Below are 14305 nucleotides of genomic sequence, written 5' to 3' on the forward strand. Positions count from 1 at the left end.
TTTGAAATTAAAATGTTTTCCAAATACATAGAACGCCCATGACCAGGAGAAAATCCTTGGGCAATGCCTGTCTTTGATCCATTTTGTCCTCTAGACTGGCAAATTAATATCCAAATCCCCATCTGCATCATTTATGAGCTCACTATGAGCTAAATCACTCTCATACATCATACAACATGATTACATTAAGAATGAGATCTAGGATACTAAATTTTACTAACACCAAAATTTACTGAAATCTAGGTGAACATATGTTTCTTTACTTTTTTTTTACAAAACTTGTTAAACTAGTAGTCAGCAAATATTAACTGATGAATAGAACAAATATAAGATTACTCGGTTGTGAATATATGTAAAAATTGGTCGTCATAGAATGGCATATACTATCTTAGCCCAATTCACATTGTGGACATTTTCACACATATCATCATCTGTGCAAATGTGTCAATGTATGTAAAAAGTAAAATCACAAAAATACTGAACTCCGAGGAAAATTCAAAACGGAAAGTACCTAATCAAATGGCAAAATCAAATGATAAAACACATCAAACATATGGCCAATAACTGTGATATTCCTGACTTGGTACAGGCATTTTCAAATGTAGAAAATGGTGGATTGAACCTGGTTTTATAGCGCTAAACCTCTCACTTGTATGACAGTCACATCAAATTCCAACAACCAAACAAACAAACATTTAACAAAGAAGCACAAAAAGCATCTATCAAATTTAACAACCACATTCATTGCTTACTTATATATGTATTATAAATCAATCCATAAAGGGTTGAAATAAATGTCAATTTGCGATGCATTCACATGGGTTTGGTTTTTTTTTATATACAAAGGGTGTATTTTAGTTATATACACTTTTGCCATTAAGGGATTTGTATTCTTCCAAGATGAAACTTAATAGTCGAGTCGCGGAAGAGGTTAGATATGCCTTTAACATTGATCCATTTGGTGCACTATCTTTGTGTCTTGTTCTCCGAATGTCGTTCAGTTTTTGTATACTGTAGTTAAGGCCGAAAAGTTCCAAGATGACAAGTCGTGAAAAAATATAGAAGAAATAAGGAAAACATTATGACGGAGAGTAACTAACAACCACTAGATTTTTAGTCTCCTGGACTTTTACAGGCACATAACGAATGTGGTGGAGTAAGACATGGTTTTTAGCTCGTCCCTCCTACAATCAGAAATAGTGGTTTAACAGTTTGAAATTGGCTTCTCTTAGATCGATGTGTGCAGCTCTGAAAGTTTCGTGGCAATCCCTTTTAAGATTACCGATTATAATCGGTAAATCCGTCTTCTGAACTCCTTTCAGTTTGTTAGTGTCTGTGACATTGCCTTCGGACACAATGGTAGATAAGGATCGTCCTTTCATCTTCAATCATTTGTAAAAATTGAGAGTTATAATCCGGTAACTCCTTTTCCGTATTAAGTTGGGGCTATTTATAGTTACTTTCACTGCAAACGTAGTGACAAACAAAGCAGGGATTTTCTTCTTATATGTGATCCTACATCGAAGTAAGGTGAGCGTGCATTTCGATAATCATAGAGTAAAAAATTTTAGTTATGCATTTATATATATATATAGGGCTATGGTGCGGAAACAAAAATTACTTACGGACGCACGCACACAGATCTGATGGACTGACAGACAGACTGACGGATTAAACCTTAGTATACAGTTTTTAGTTACAATGTCGTATTTTTATATTTTGCGTTCATATACACAAAATACACACAGCGTACATTTGCATATATATGTGCCATTTTACTTTGCATTAAGGGTTCGGTCGTGCAAATTAACACTCATTGTAAATTTAAATGTATGTGTATTTATGTTCATATACACGTTTTACACTGATATGTATTTCTGCATACATATATATATATATGTATATATTATACAACTCGTCTAAACATCAGCCCAACAATGTTAGATCTGTAAATTTGCTTTCGCAAATTTTGTGTTCTTCCCTCGCCGGGATTCGAACTCATGCTACTGAGATATCGTGACACCAAATCGCCTGCACTGTATCCGACGCGCTAGACCACACGACCACCTAGGCTTCAATAATAAAGCTTTCGGTGGCCGGGTGTTACCTTTCCTCGTCAGTTTTAATCTAGCGTCGTAATACAGTACATGATATATAAGGCATGAAGATGGTATTGTTACAGATCAGCTGAAATATCTATTGTAAAGGATCCTATAAATTAATGCAAGATACAGTCACAGAAATAATTATATTTATAAGTATATATAAGCATACATATGCAAATGTGTGCATGTGAACGGGGCTTTATTGGGCTATCGTGATAAAAATGCTTGCGACCAATAGAATCGGAGGAATTAAAACTCAATTCAAAACAAAGAGTCACCGTTACTCAGTTACAAATGCCCTAAAGTACATTTACTTTTCTTTGATGAGTTTTTTATAGGTAGTGGGTAGATGCCATTGCTGGTGGAGGTTTCCTTGACGCGGATTGCACTAGCCCAGTAGTCAGCACATCTGTGTTGACATGAATTATAATATAATATTAATAAATTAACTGTTTACAAAACTTGGTATCTCTGATGAGTTTTTTTTACAACCACTGGATCGATGCCGCAGTTGGTTAAGGTTTCGTCCCCGAGAGTATCACTAGCCCAGTAGTCTTCTGTGATGACATGAATTATCATTGATATAAAAATATTGATAGATTAAACGTTAACAAAACTTTGAATTGTTCTAAATACTAAGGATTTTCTACCCCAGAAATATATTACCATAAAATTATAAGCCAGGTATCTGGATGATGTTTTTTTTACTATAGCAATAACTCGACAGGATATCTGATTAGAATAACTATAAAGTTGAATTTTGAAACAACAAAAAGTTCAAGTGAATATCTAAAATAACTTCAAGACTGTGCTTACTTCAAAACCACTAAAGAAAAAATAATTATCAAAATAATACAAAAAAAGGAAAAATCTCAAGAATGATATATAACCTTAATATTCAACAAATATAACCAAAACTCAGAAAATGGATCCGCGTTTGGTATCAATATCCATTTTGAATATTCAGTTAAAGTCTAATACATATTTTAATAAAACTTCCTGTCTTGGCCAGTAATTGATTTCATTGCCATTGAAAATATATAAACAATTCGTGATTACGTTTTATGATATTGCCTTTATAAAACATTCTTGTTATGTTGGGTCCTGTCATTTTTTTATGCATGTAAAGTTCCCTATAGAAAAATAATGCCCTCAATTGAAATAAATAAATAAAATGAACCATATAGTTAAAACGATTTACACTGTGACTGGATGATGTCTAGTAAGGCTGTAACTAAGTCCAGGACACACTGGCTTATCTGGTCATGAACTCCTCAATTGTTCGTGTCGCTGCACCTTTACGGCAAAGGGTTCCAGTATCTTACAGATGGAGTTACAAAAGGAGTTACTGTATACTTTTTTCTATGATCGGTCTTAATCATTTACCTCCCCTTGTTCTACTGTCCCCAGGTGTGAAGTAGATACCAGGTTTGACCAGGTTGGATTTCCACTAGGTGAATTTGTATTTTGTACCTGAGAAAAGTCTCTGGTTCATTCGTCTTTGCTGTAAGGTGTCCCACTGTACTTGATTTAGTAGCCCAGTGACACAACCTTGGGAGGTGTCTGTATACTGGTTGGGACCAAACGAGCCGCTCTGTGCTGTACTTGTCTAAGATCTTTGATCAATGTGACTTGATTAGGTTCCCACACTGTGCCTGCGTACTCGAATGGTGGTCTGATCAGGGCGAAAAGGGTGGTGGCTTGACAGATGGCTTTCAAAGGCCGAGGTTTCTGCGGAGGAAGTGTAGGGTTCTGGGGGATTTTTTCAATGATGCTGTTGATGTGTGTTGTCTACTGTATATCTTGAATAATGGTTGAACCAAGGTATTTCCCACTCTCAGCAACTTCAACCTGCAATCCATGCAGGGATTAGGTTGTTTGGAGGGTTTGACGCTTGCTTTCAACGTTTCGATTGTTCTTACTGTTCTAGGCACCAATATTTCGTATTAAAAAGACGTCTTGTTGGTTGATGAATGTATTAAAAACGCAAAAGGAAGTACGTAAAAAAATGTTAACGTTACAATTTAGCGGCGCTATTCTGTATGTTTAGTAAGTGGAATTCACAACAAAAGCACTAAACTTTATTCTAACCTTTAATCATTTTCGCTCTCGACCAATGAAATTGTAGGATTTGATGCTTCTTAAAAACAAAACAAAACAAAACTTTACGACAAAAGAGATGATTTCAGCTTCCCAATTGTGAACTTTCCATTTCTATGTAGCAACATTCTAGCAGCGCCTGCATACGGAGTACATATCTCCCAATTGATACGATATGCCCGGGCTTGTGTTTCCTATCATGATTTCCTTGATAGAGGATTGCTGCTCACAAGGAAGCTATTAAGCCTAGAGTTCCAAATGGGGAAGTTGAAATCATCCCTTCGTAAATTTTACGGACGCCATCACGAGTTGGTTGACCGTTATGGAATAACCGTTTCACAGATGATATCGGATATGTTCCTTATGTCGTAACTACAATACCCTTCCCTTTTCACGAATGTGACTTACCGAATTAGACTATTCACCGGATTTGTAATAACATAAGCAACACGACGGGTGCCACATGTGGAGCAGGATCTGCTTTCCCTTCCGGAGCACCTGAGATCACCCCCAGTTTTTGGTGGGGTTCGTATTGCTTAGTCTTTAGTTTTCTATGTTGTGTCATCTGTACTATTATTTGTCTGTTTGTCTTTTTATTTTTGGCCATGGCGTTGTCAGTTTGTTTTCGATCTATGAGTTTGACTGTCCCTCTGGTATCTTTCGTCCCTCTTTTTTAATTGTGACGAATGAATGTAAAACATGTTTTTAGTAAGAGATTATCCTGTTGTTTACCTACAGTTAGCACAAACTTCTCGTCCAGTCAAATTGCTAGAATTTGCCTTCTAATTTTCATAGTACATACTTTTTCCGTGTACTAAGTAACTACGCATGAATGGCCACAAGGGTAAGATTTCATTTAAGAATTGAATGCTTCTTTTTGTAACTTCATTGGGGTGTAAAAGCGTTGACCGAAGTACATTTTGTTTGAAGTGCGGAAGCGCTTCATTCTAAAAATGTGCGCACGGTCAACGCTTTTACACCCCTATGAAGTTACAAAAAGAAGCATTCAATACTCATAATTACATTCTTTAGCTAGGATCATGAAAACACGATTTTTATCAAGTTTTTATTTAATTTACCTGTGCACTTTATTGTGGGACCTCGTGTCATCATGAATGATAAATTTCATTGTGTAATGTAGTTGATTAAGGAATAACGCGAGATTGCAGTTAGCCAATCAGAATGACGTATTATAATGAAACATACATCTAATGTAATTATTGTATCGTAATCAAGATATTAAAACAAAAATTGCCACTGGCTATTTTGAAATAAAATGCTGTGTTCCAAATTAAATTAAATAGTTTGGTAATATAGTTTTCACTTTGATTTTTAAATATCCTGCTATTAAAATCTTTGGATCTAAAAAATGTTTTTGACGATTGCAAGTTTTTTTCATTTAGATAAAGAGTAACAAATATGGTTCTTTATAACTTGATTAGAGTACAGCGGCATCTTAAAATTGTGATAATTTATCATCCATGCAATTACTTTGTACACAAAAAAGTGTGTACTATGAAACCTTGTGAAGGGAAAATAAGGCAACTTGGTCTATTTCGTCATGAATTGATTGATTGATTGATAATTGGTTGCTTAATGTCCAGTGGCAAATATTTCATGCATGTTCAGGACGATGTCATGAATTGAAAAACCGTAATAATGTCTGAAGAGAATGTGCCACCTATATATATATAATTATGTATATACATGTTCTGATACATCTTTTAGTTTTTACTTTAAAATAAAACATAAACCCTAGTATCTTTGATCTATTGGTAGTTGCTTTTTAATGACTATCCGCTAGACTATTTATGGGGACATACCAGGGGTGGATCCAGCCATTTTTAAAAGGGGGGTTCCAACCATATGTCCCCATTCAAAAGCATTGATCGTCCAAAAATGGGGGTTTTCCAACCCCCGGACCCCCTTCCTTCCCCCTGGATACACCACTGCATACTATCTATAAGTTTCAAATTTATTATAGCTTTAGTTTGACTGTGAAATTGAAAAATGTTTTCAAGACATATAGAGTTTCTACTCCAATTTAATTATTGCCTGCTTTTGGTCAATTTATTTTGTCATCTTACCATGTAAGGAAGTACATGTATAGTTAAACACCGCTTTATACCAATAAACATACTTACACCAGCAGCTAGCCTACCATCTTTTCATTCTGGAGTCAAGGGCCTTTGAAATCACATATTTTACAATGATACTAATGAGTAGATTTACAAAACTTCGTTAATGAGCTCCGTTTTACAAACACCTGTGATACAAGTAGTCAGCCAAAATAAACTATCAATAGATGTAATAGTTATCCCACGAGGACGCGGTGTGTCAGTGTAAGATCACCCCGATGGCCGGAGTCCGAATGGGAAAACTATTTTACATCCCAGCTGTTAGAGATTAGACGAAAAACCATTTACAATTCATAAAATCTAGTTTAGAACGCCACACAACCATTATAATATACTTTATATATTACTAATATATACCCTGTATGACCCCCGAACACAGTGTTTAAATATGAAACCATGTCAACTCGCCCCACTGGCCAATCGACCCACACTAAATCGCCATTTTCTAAAAAATCGCCCCACTCTTGTTTACCAACTCGCCCCACTTATGAAAAAGGATAAAATCCCATTGAACAATCAGTCTGACAACTCGCCTTATTTATGAAAAGTGTTAAAATCCCACTGAATAAAGGTCTGCCAACTCGCCCCACTTATGAAAATATATTGCTTCCTTTAAATATGTTAAATTACTGAGAGTTGGTATCCAGTCGTCCTGGTGTAGGGGTATGTGTCGTGGGTTGATATGCCAAAGGTCTTGAGTTCGAATCCCAGCATAGACAATGGATTTTTTCTACATAAATTTTGAAAGTTTGTCTTCTCTCAATAAATATTTCTAAGTTTTATTGTGGATTAGGCATTCCCGCCAAAATGTTTCAAAACAAAGGAAAGCATGCAAAACATAGAAACTCAAGCTTGGGTGATCTGGTAGGGATGATCCGGCTCAGATCACCCCTGGTAGAACAAAGGAGTTGGGATGTAACAATTAAAAGGTTACTCGAGTTGTAAATATGTGCTAAATTGGATAGTCTATGAAAAGCCCCTCGCTCTAAATTTCATAGTATATACCTTTTCATAGACTAACCTAGACTTCAAAACAATTACATGCACACAATCACCGTGACGACAGCCTGTTCATTTACCGTGTTTTTTTTTTAGAATCAACGCTTCCTTAATCTGTCACTGGAATAGAATCACCAAATTACATTTCATTGTTTCCTTTGAGTACTTAATTTCAATAAGTTTGAATTGGATAATTTACTTATTTCTGTTCACTAATGAATAAATTTAAAAACTTACCTTTAACTTTAAACTGTAATTATTTTTATTTGCCTTGACTGGGAATCGAACCCCTGTATGACTGATATCAAACACATCGAAGAAACCTCTCGGCTACTAATGGGTTTTAATCAAGATGTCTATTTAACATGTCTATATTATTGAACATAAACAAATTTAACAATATGATACACATCAGTACAATGGACAAACAAGGCTTGCCCTTTATATATATATAGTCTAACAATGTTAGATCTTCACATTTGCGTTAGCAAATTTTTGTTCTTCCCTCAGCGGGATCTAAGATCTAACATTGTTGGGCTTAATTTTGTCATAAAGTTGTCACATGTTTAGACGTGTATAAAAAGAATTAAAACTTGATGTGGCGGCATGGTAATTGACATTATCATCCTTTACGACAGACAAAATAGGTGATCTGAAAGGTACACCATCTACGTGTCACTATACATCATGTACTGTGTTACAACCTTAGATAAAGCCCACGAGGAAAGGCTTTACATCGACCACCGAAAGGTATATTTTTATGTAGCCTAGGTGGTCGAGTGGTCTAGGGCGCTGGACACGGTGCAGGAGGTGTTGCCACGATGTCACAGACGCAAGGGTTCGAATCCCGCTGAGAGAAGAACAAAAATTTGCTAACGCATATTTGAAGATCTAACATTGTTGGTGTAAAACGAATTATATACATATATTTTTTATACACGTCTAAACATGACAGGCATTCTCCGTCGAATAACACGTGGTTATAAACGGCTAATACCATATATATACATAATTCGTCTCAAATTTAGCCCAACAACTGTTAGCAAAATTTTGTTTTTCCCTCAGCGGAATTCGAACCCATGCTTCTGTGACATCGTGGTTACACCGCCTGCACCGTGTCCAGCGCCCTAGACCACTCGACCACCTAAGCTACATAAAAATATAGCTTTCGGTGGTCGATGTAATGCCTTTCCTCGTCGGCTTGTTTGAATTTCCAAGTTCAATGTTGGAATTTTATGATAAAAGTTGGAATTTCCATGTTTAATGTTGATAATTCCAATTTTAAAATTGATAATTTCAAGATTAAAGTTGGAATTTCCAAGTTAATGTGTGAATTTCAAGATTAACGTTAATAATTCTAAGATTAAAGATGATAATTCCAAGATTAAAGTTGGAAATTTCAAGTTTAATGTTGGAAATTCCAAGATTAAAGTTGATAAATCGCAGATTAAAGTTGGAAATTCCAAGATTAAAGTTGATAATTCCAAGATTAAAATTGGAAATTCCAAGATTAAAGTTGATAATTCCAAGATAAAAGTTGATAATTCCAAGATTAAAGTCGACAATTTGAAAAAAAATAAAATAAAAAAGGGTGGTCCTACTAGGCTTCCGTAGTCTCTACATAATAGAATTTCTTTAAATGATTTACAACTGCCCCAAAGCACATTTAACATTTTGACAGAATTTAATATGATTTAAACTGATTAAAAAATTAATTTGAATCAAAGTATGTTGAGTTTTACTAGTGCAGTAAAATTGGTACCATAATTTTATTATGTGAATATCAACTTCAAAATGACTTAAAAATGAAACAGTATCAAGGCACTTTCATAGAGAAAAAAAAAGAAATCTGATAAACTAAATATTACCTAAATCTTTAGCTAATATGCTACCCAAAACTCATATTATTGGATCCCCGGTAGGTAAGAATAGCCATTTTAAATACATTGTATTCCGATGCAATTAACTTTAGAATTTCATCTAAAAGGTGATTATTTCCTTTTATTCTATTCGAACAGTTTAATAAATTACCTCACAAAATGAAGAAAGGCATTTTCATTCTCTTACATATGCAGAGTAAACGCAGATTGTAGAATTCCGTCCATGTCGTGTTGTTCACAAAAAAAGTACAAGGGAATGCTGCGGGGCAAATCCGTTTTGTTGAGTTATTAACACTCACTGGTATTATGAGTTGAACCGATTATTATCATCGATCACCGGAATCAATCTCGATTTTAATGCAAACTAAAAGAGAGGCGAAAGATACCAAAGGGATATTCAAAGTCGAAAACAAACTTAAAAAGCCATGCCAAAAAATGAAAAACGACGAAAAGAAAAACTTCACACAAAACACAAGGAAAACTAAAGACTGAGCAACTCGATCCCATTAAAAACCGGGTTTGTTCTCAGGTGTACGGAAGGGTTAGCAGATCCTTATCAACATGTGGCACCCGTCGTGTTGCTCATGTAAGTACAAACCCGGGTATAAGTCTAATTCGGTGAGTCACATTCGAGGAAAAGAGGACGGGTACGGTTACGACAATTGGAACATATCCGTCGTCATCTGTGAAACAGATATTCCATAACGGTCAACCAACTCGTGATGGCGTCTGTAAAATTTTCGAAGGGATGATTTCAACTTCACCACTTGGAATTCTTGGTTCAATCGCTTCTTTGTAAGCAGTAACCCCTCTATCAAGGAAATCAGAAAAATGCAAGCTTTTGAATATCGTATCAACTGAGATATATATACTCCATACGAAGGTGCGAAAGTAATTTCTAAAAAAGAATAATGATTTAGATAAATATTTTTTATCATTTTAGACATATGACAAAAACAGATGTCTTAAAAGCTTATTAGATTATGGAGTTGAAGCAAACACTGCAGTATGCCTGGTGATATGCCTGTATGCCATACCCGACAATTTTGACCACGTGGTTTTTGACCTGTTTTGGGGATTTCCAGTAAATGGTGTAGATTTTTTAGATGCATCGTGCCTATTGTTTAGTGGTACTAATTTTGTCGAAGTCGTCGATTACTGCCATGGTCTTGCAACAAATAAAGCTTTAAATCATTCTGGTGACATCATGGATCACAAAGCAAGTCGAGGACACCACGTCATTGATGTTTATTTACAGAAGATCCCTAAACAAATAACACATTTATTTTTTACACTGAGCGCTTTTGGTTCACCAAACATTTCAAAATATCGCAGTCCAAGTCTCCGTTTTTATGAAGCATCAGAACCAAATACAGATTTGTGCACGACAACGTTTACACACGCAAATTACTCCCAAGCCGTAGTGATGTGTTCAATGTCCAATGCTCGAGGGTCTTGGGAGATATTCGATTCTGGAAAGCTATCGCCAGGAAATGCAATGGACTATAAACCTTTGCAAGCCACCATCAAGCAACTGGTTTCATCTGGCTACTAATACATATAAATCATATTATCTTATATCCTACAACTTAAGGATAGCCAGTATTAAAAGCAATATCATTTAATGTTTCAACATTTTTCTGATGAAATAAAGTAAACAATGCACTATCAGCATTTTTTGTTTAATCATTAATTTTTTTAAAAGTGATTGTTCTTCTACTTATTTTAATTCTTTTGAACTAAATACTTATATATACATGTATGTTTATTTGTAATGGTATGACATATCAAGTGTTCACAAAACTATATGAAAGTTTGATACACCAAATATTGCTATATTGCTCGGCAATAAAGGGACTTATTGGTAACGTTCAAAACTAGTAAAATATTCCTTGGAGGGATTTGATTTACAAGCAATACTGCAGTGCATTGGGATTAAGGATGGATATCATATTTTGCTCAGCAGAAACTTGAAGTGTTCAGATTTTACTATAAGCTTAAAAACACAGTTAGTCTTCGCATTTTGTTTATGGTCGAGACGAAAATGTAGATCCTGGAACTTTTTAAAAATGTGGAAAATTATTTCGCAATATGTCAGTAGAAAACTAAATGCAGCCAGGAATCAGCAAAGAACTGTTTTTTTTAAAGTAATTAAAAGTAAAATACGAATTAGTGATGAACAGTCATGGTTTATCAAATTTTGGAATGGTACAATTCGAATGTAAATAGTTATGACTTCATAAACTTTGCAAGTAGAACAATCTTCTGAACTCCTATGTTGTTAACTTTATGGCACGCCACCTACATAGATATTTTGGTAAACATAGATGTGGAACTTAACACTAAAGGAATACATTTGTCCATTTTGTCATAATCTAGTTAAAGATGAGATACATACACGTTTAGGATTAATCGTGACATTTACAGTGTCTTGAGGTTTATCATCAGAGCTATGGTTGTCAATAATTCATTTTTTCACAAAAATGTACCCAGATCAAATGAAGTAAATACAATTATGAGTATATTTTACATAAAAAATGCTATTAATTATATATAATCTATGTCTACATTGGTAATTTGTAAAAAAAAAATAAGATTTTTTTGTGTGTATTTTTTGTGTGTGTGGTAAATATAACAATTGTCACAAAGTGCGTTATTAATGGGTGCATTTAATTCTAATTGTTAATAGAGTAAAGCATTGTAATATGTTTGATACCTTCAAAAGTTATCGATAAGGTTATACAATACTTAACGGAGGAAAAATGAAATAAAATAATCAAATAAATCAAGCGGTCTTAAAATGCCATAAATACTTATAATTAATTCTTTTCGTTTTTTGCAATGGCGCCGTCAGTTTGTCTTCTTCTTATGAGTTTAAATATCCCCTTGGTATCTTCCGCCTCTTAAATATTAATGCTTATTACTAGATATGAACTAACCAAAAAATAACTTTAGGACATTTTATAATAGTTGTAACGGGGGGTTTTCATTTGCGCAACAAAAAAAACCAATTTCATTTGCACATATTTACAGGTAAACACAAGTCATGAGAAACATAAGTCGTATAGAATTTATTGATGATTACAGAACTGGATCTATGTGCATCTTCAACAATGGCCACTCTCCAACATAATAGACTAGAATATGATTCATTATCATCTGTTTTGTTGATCTTGTATTGTTGATCTTTTTTGCTGTTTTCAATTTCTTTTGGCCTACTTTACATTTTTCCCCAAATGTAGAATATGAATAAAAATCACCATCTAAGGGCAATACACATTGGTATTATTGTAGATTGGATATGGCTGATCATTTTTGCTGTTTACAGTTTCTACTTATCTATCATAGTTATTAAGATAATTGGCAAAATTATAAAAAAAAATAGTCTACAAGTGTCATTTAATGTCAATAACTACTATAAAGAAATATCTAGAGATTTCATATGTATGACATTTTTGTAGATCTTGATGTGATGGTCATATTTGCTGTTTACAGTTTCTACCTATCTATTATAGTTTACTAGAAAAAAATTTAAGAGCTGTAACTTAGGAGCAATAATTCCTTAAAGGGGTCATCCAATTTTTTTGGTTATATTGGCATTTTTGTAGATCGTCTATTGCAGATTATTTTGCTATATACGGTTACTACCTGTCATACTTTTCAAGATAATTGACAAAAACATGAAAATTTTTAAAAATCGACATTTAATGGCATTTATTTCTATAGGAGTCATCCAATAGTTACTTATATATTGGTATTTTTTGTCAACTTGATTCGTTGTTCATTTTTGCTGTTTACATTTACTATCTATCCATTGTAGTTTTAAAGAAAATAAGTCAAGAACCGTAATTAAAGGGCAATAACTCCTTAATGGGTCATCCAATTGTTTTGATCATCTGGCCTTGTTGTAGATCGTGTATTACTGATCATTTTTGCTATTTGCAGCTTCTACCTGAAAAATTTTCAAAATCTTCGTTTAAAAGCATTAATTTTTTAAGGAGTCATCAAATGGTTTCTTTTATATAAGCATGCTTGCAGATCTTGCATTACTGAACATTTCATTTTTGCTGTTTACAGTTTCTACCTGTCTATTTTAGTTTCTCGAAAATTAGTACTGTAATTTAAGGGCAATAACTCCTTAATGAGTCATCCGATTATTTTGGTCATCTGGTATTTTTGTAGATCGTGTAATGCTGATAATTTTTGCTGTTTATAGTTTCTACTTATATGTAGTACTTTTCGAGAAAATTTTCAAAAATCTTCATTTAATAGCAATTATTCCTTAAGTAGTTATATATATTAATGGGTCATCCGATTGTTTTGGTCATCTGGCCTTTTGTAGATCTTGCACTGCTGATTATTTCTGTTGTTTACAGTTTCTACCTATCTGTTATTATAATAGTTTTAGAGATAATAGGCAAAAACATAAAAATTAGCCAAAAATCTAGCTAGTCATCCAATGGTTTCAGACATATCGGCATTTAAGTACATCTTGTATCGCTGATAATGTTTGCCTTAATAGTTTGTACATATCCAATATTGTTTTGAGGTAATAGGCAAAAACATGAAAATTAGCCAAAAATCGTCATTTAACGGCAATAATTCATTAAGAGTCATCTGTTAATTTTGGTGAAAATAGGAAGTAGGTAAATCTTAACATAGTGAGCATTTTTGCTCCTTGTCAGATTTTTTTCTATAAATATTATGGTTTCAAGAAACGACAATTAATGTGTTTTACTCTCATGTTCTTTTTTTTCCATGACAGCCATGTTTGTTGACTGACAGGAAAAGGTCACACACTTTATACAACATACCTTAAGGATCACTCACCATATGTTTAGTTGAATTTGTTCCGTATTTTCAGAGATCTTTGAAAAAGTGTATGTCAACAAGGCCAAGGGATGGCAATACGTTCACATGAGCTAACTAGAGCTTTAAAGTGCCTGTGTTGCTCACCTAGGTCTATGTCATAGTATGTGCATCTTCAAAATTTGACACTCTCCAACAATGTAGATTATCATATAATTCATGAAAAAAATCCTCTTTTTTATGATTATTTTTCTGTTAACAATTTCTCTCTATC

At 34.0% G+C, this 14305-nt stretch overlaps 1 protein-coding gene across 2 annotated transcripts in view; it reads left to right on the forward strand.

The window, feature by feature from the left end:
- The window catches only part of LOC127725744 (uncharacterized), a 41889-nt gene extending 29878 nt beyond the window's left edge, over window positions 1-12011 (forward strand). For both annotated transcript variants that reach the window (XM_052232956.1, XM_052232958.1), the window contains one exon: window positions 10166-12011. In XM_052232956.1, the coding sequence (XP_052088916.1) occupies window positions 10166-10777 (612 nt within the window). In that variant the 3' untranslated portion in view covers window positions 10778-12011. The remainder of the gene's footprint in view (window positions 1-10165) is intronic.
- Window positions 12012-14305: the final 2294 nt, after the last annotated feature.

Source organism: Mytilus californianus, unplaced genomic scaffold (genome assembly GCF_021869535.1).
Source record: "Mytilus californianus isolate M0D057914Y unplaced genomic scaffold, xbMytCali1.0.p SCAF_15, whole genome shotgun sequence".
Classification (NCBI taxonomy): Eukaryota; Metazoa; Mollusca; class Bivalvia; order Mytilida; family Mytilidae; genus Mytilus; species Mytilus californianus.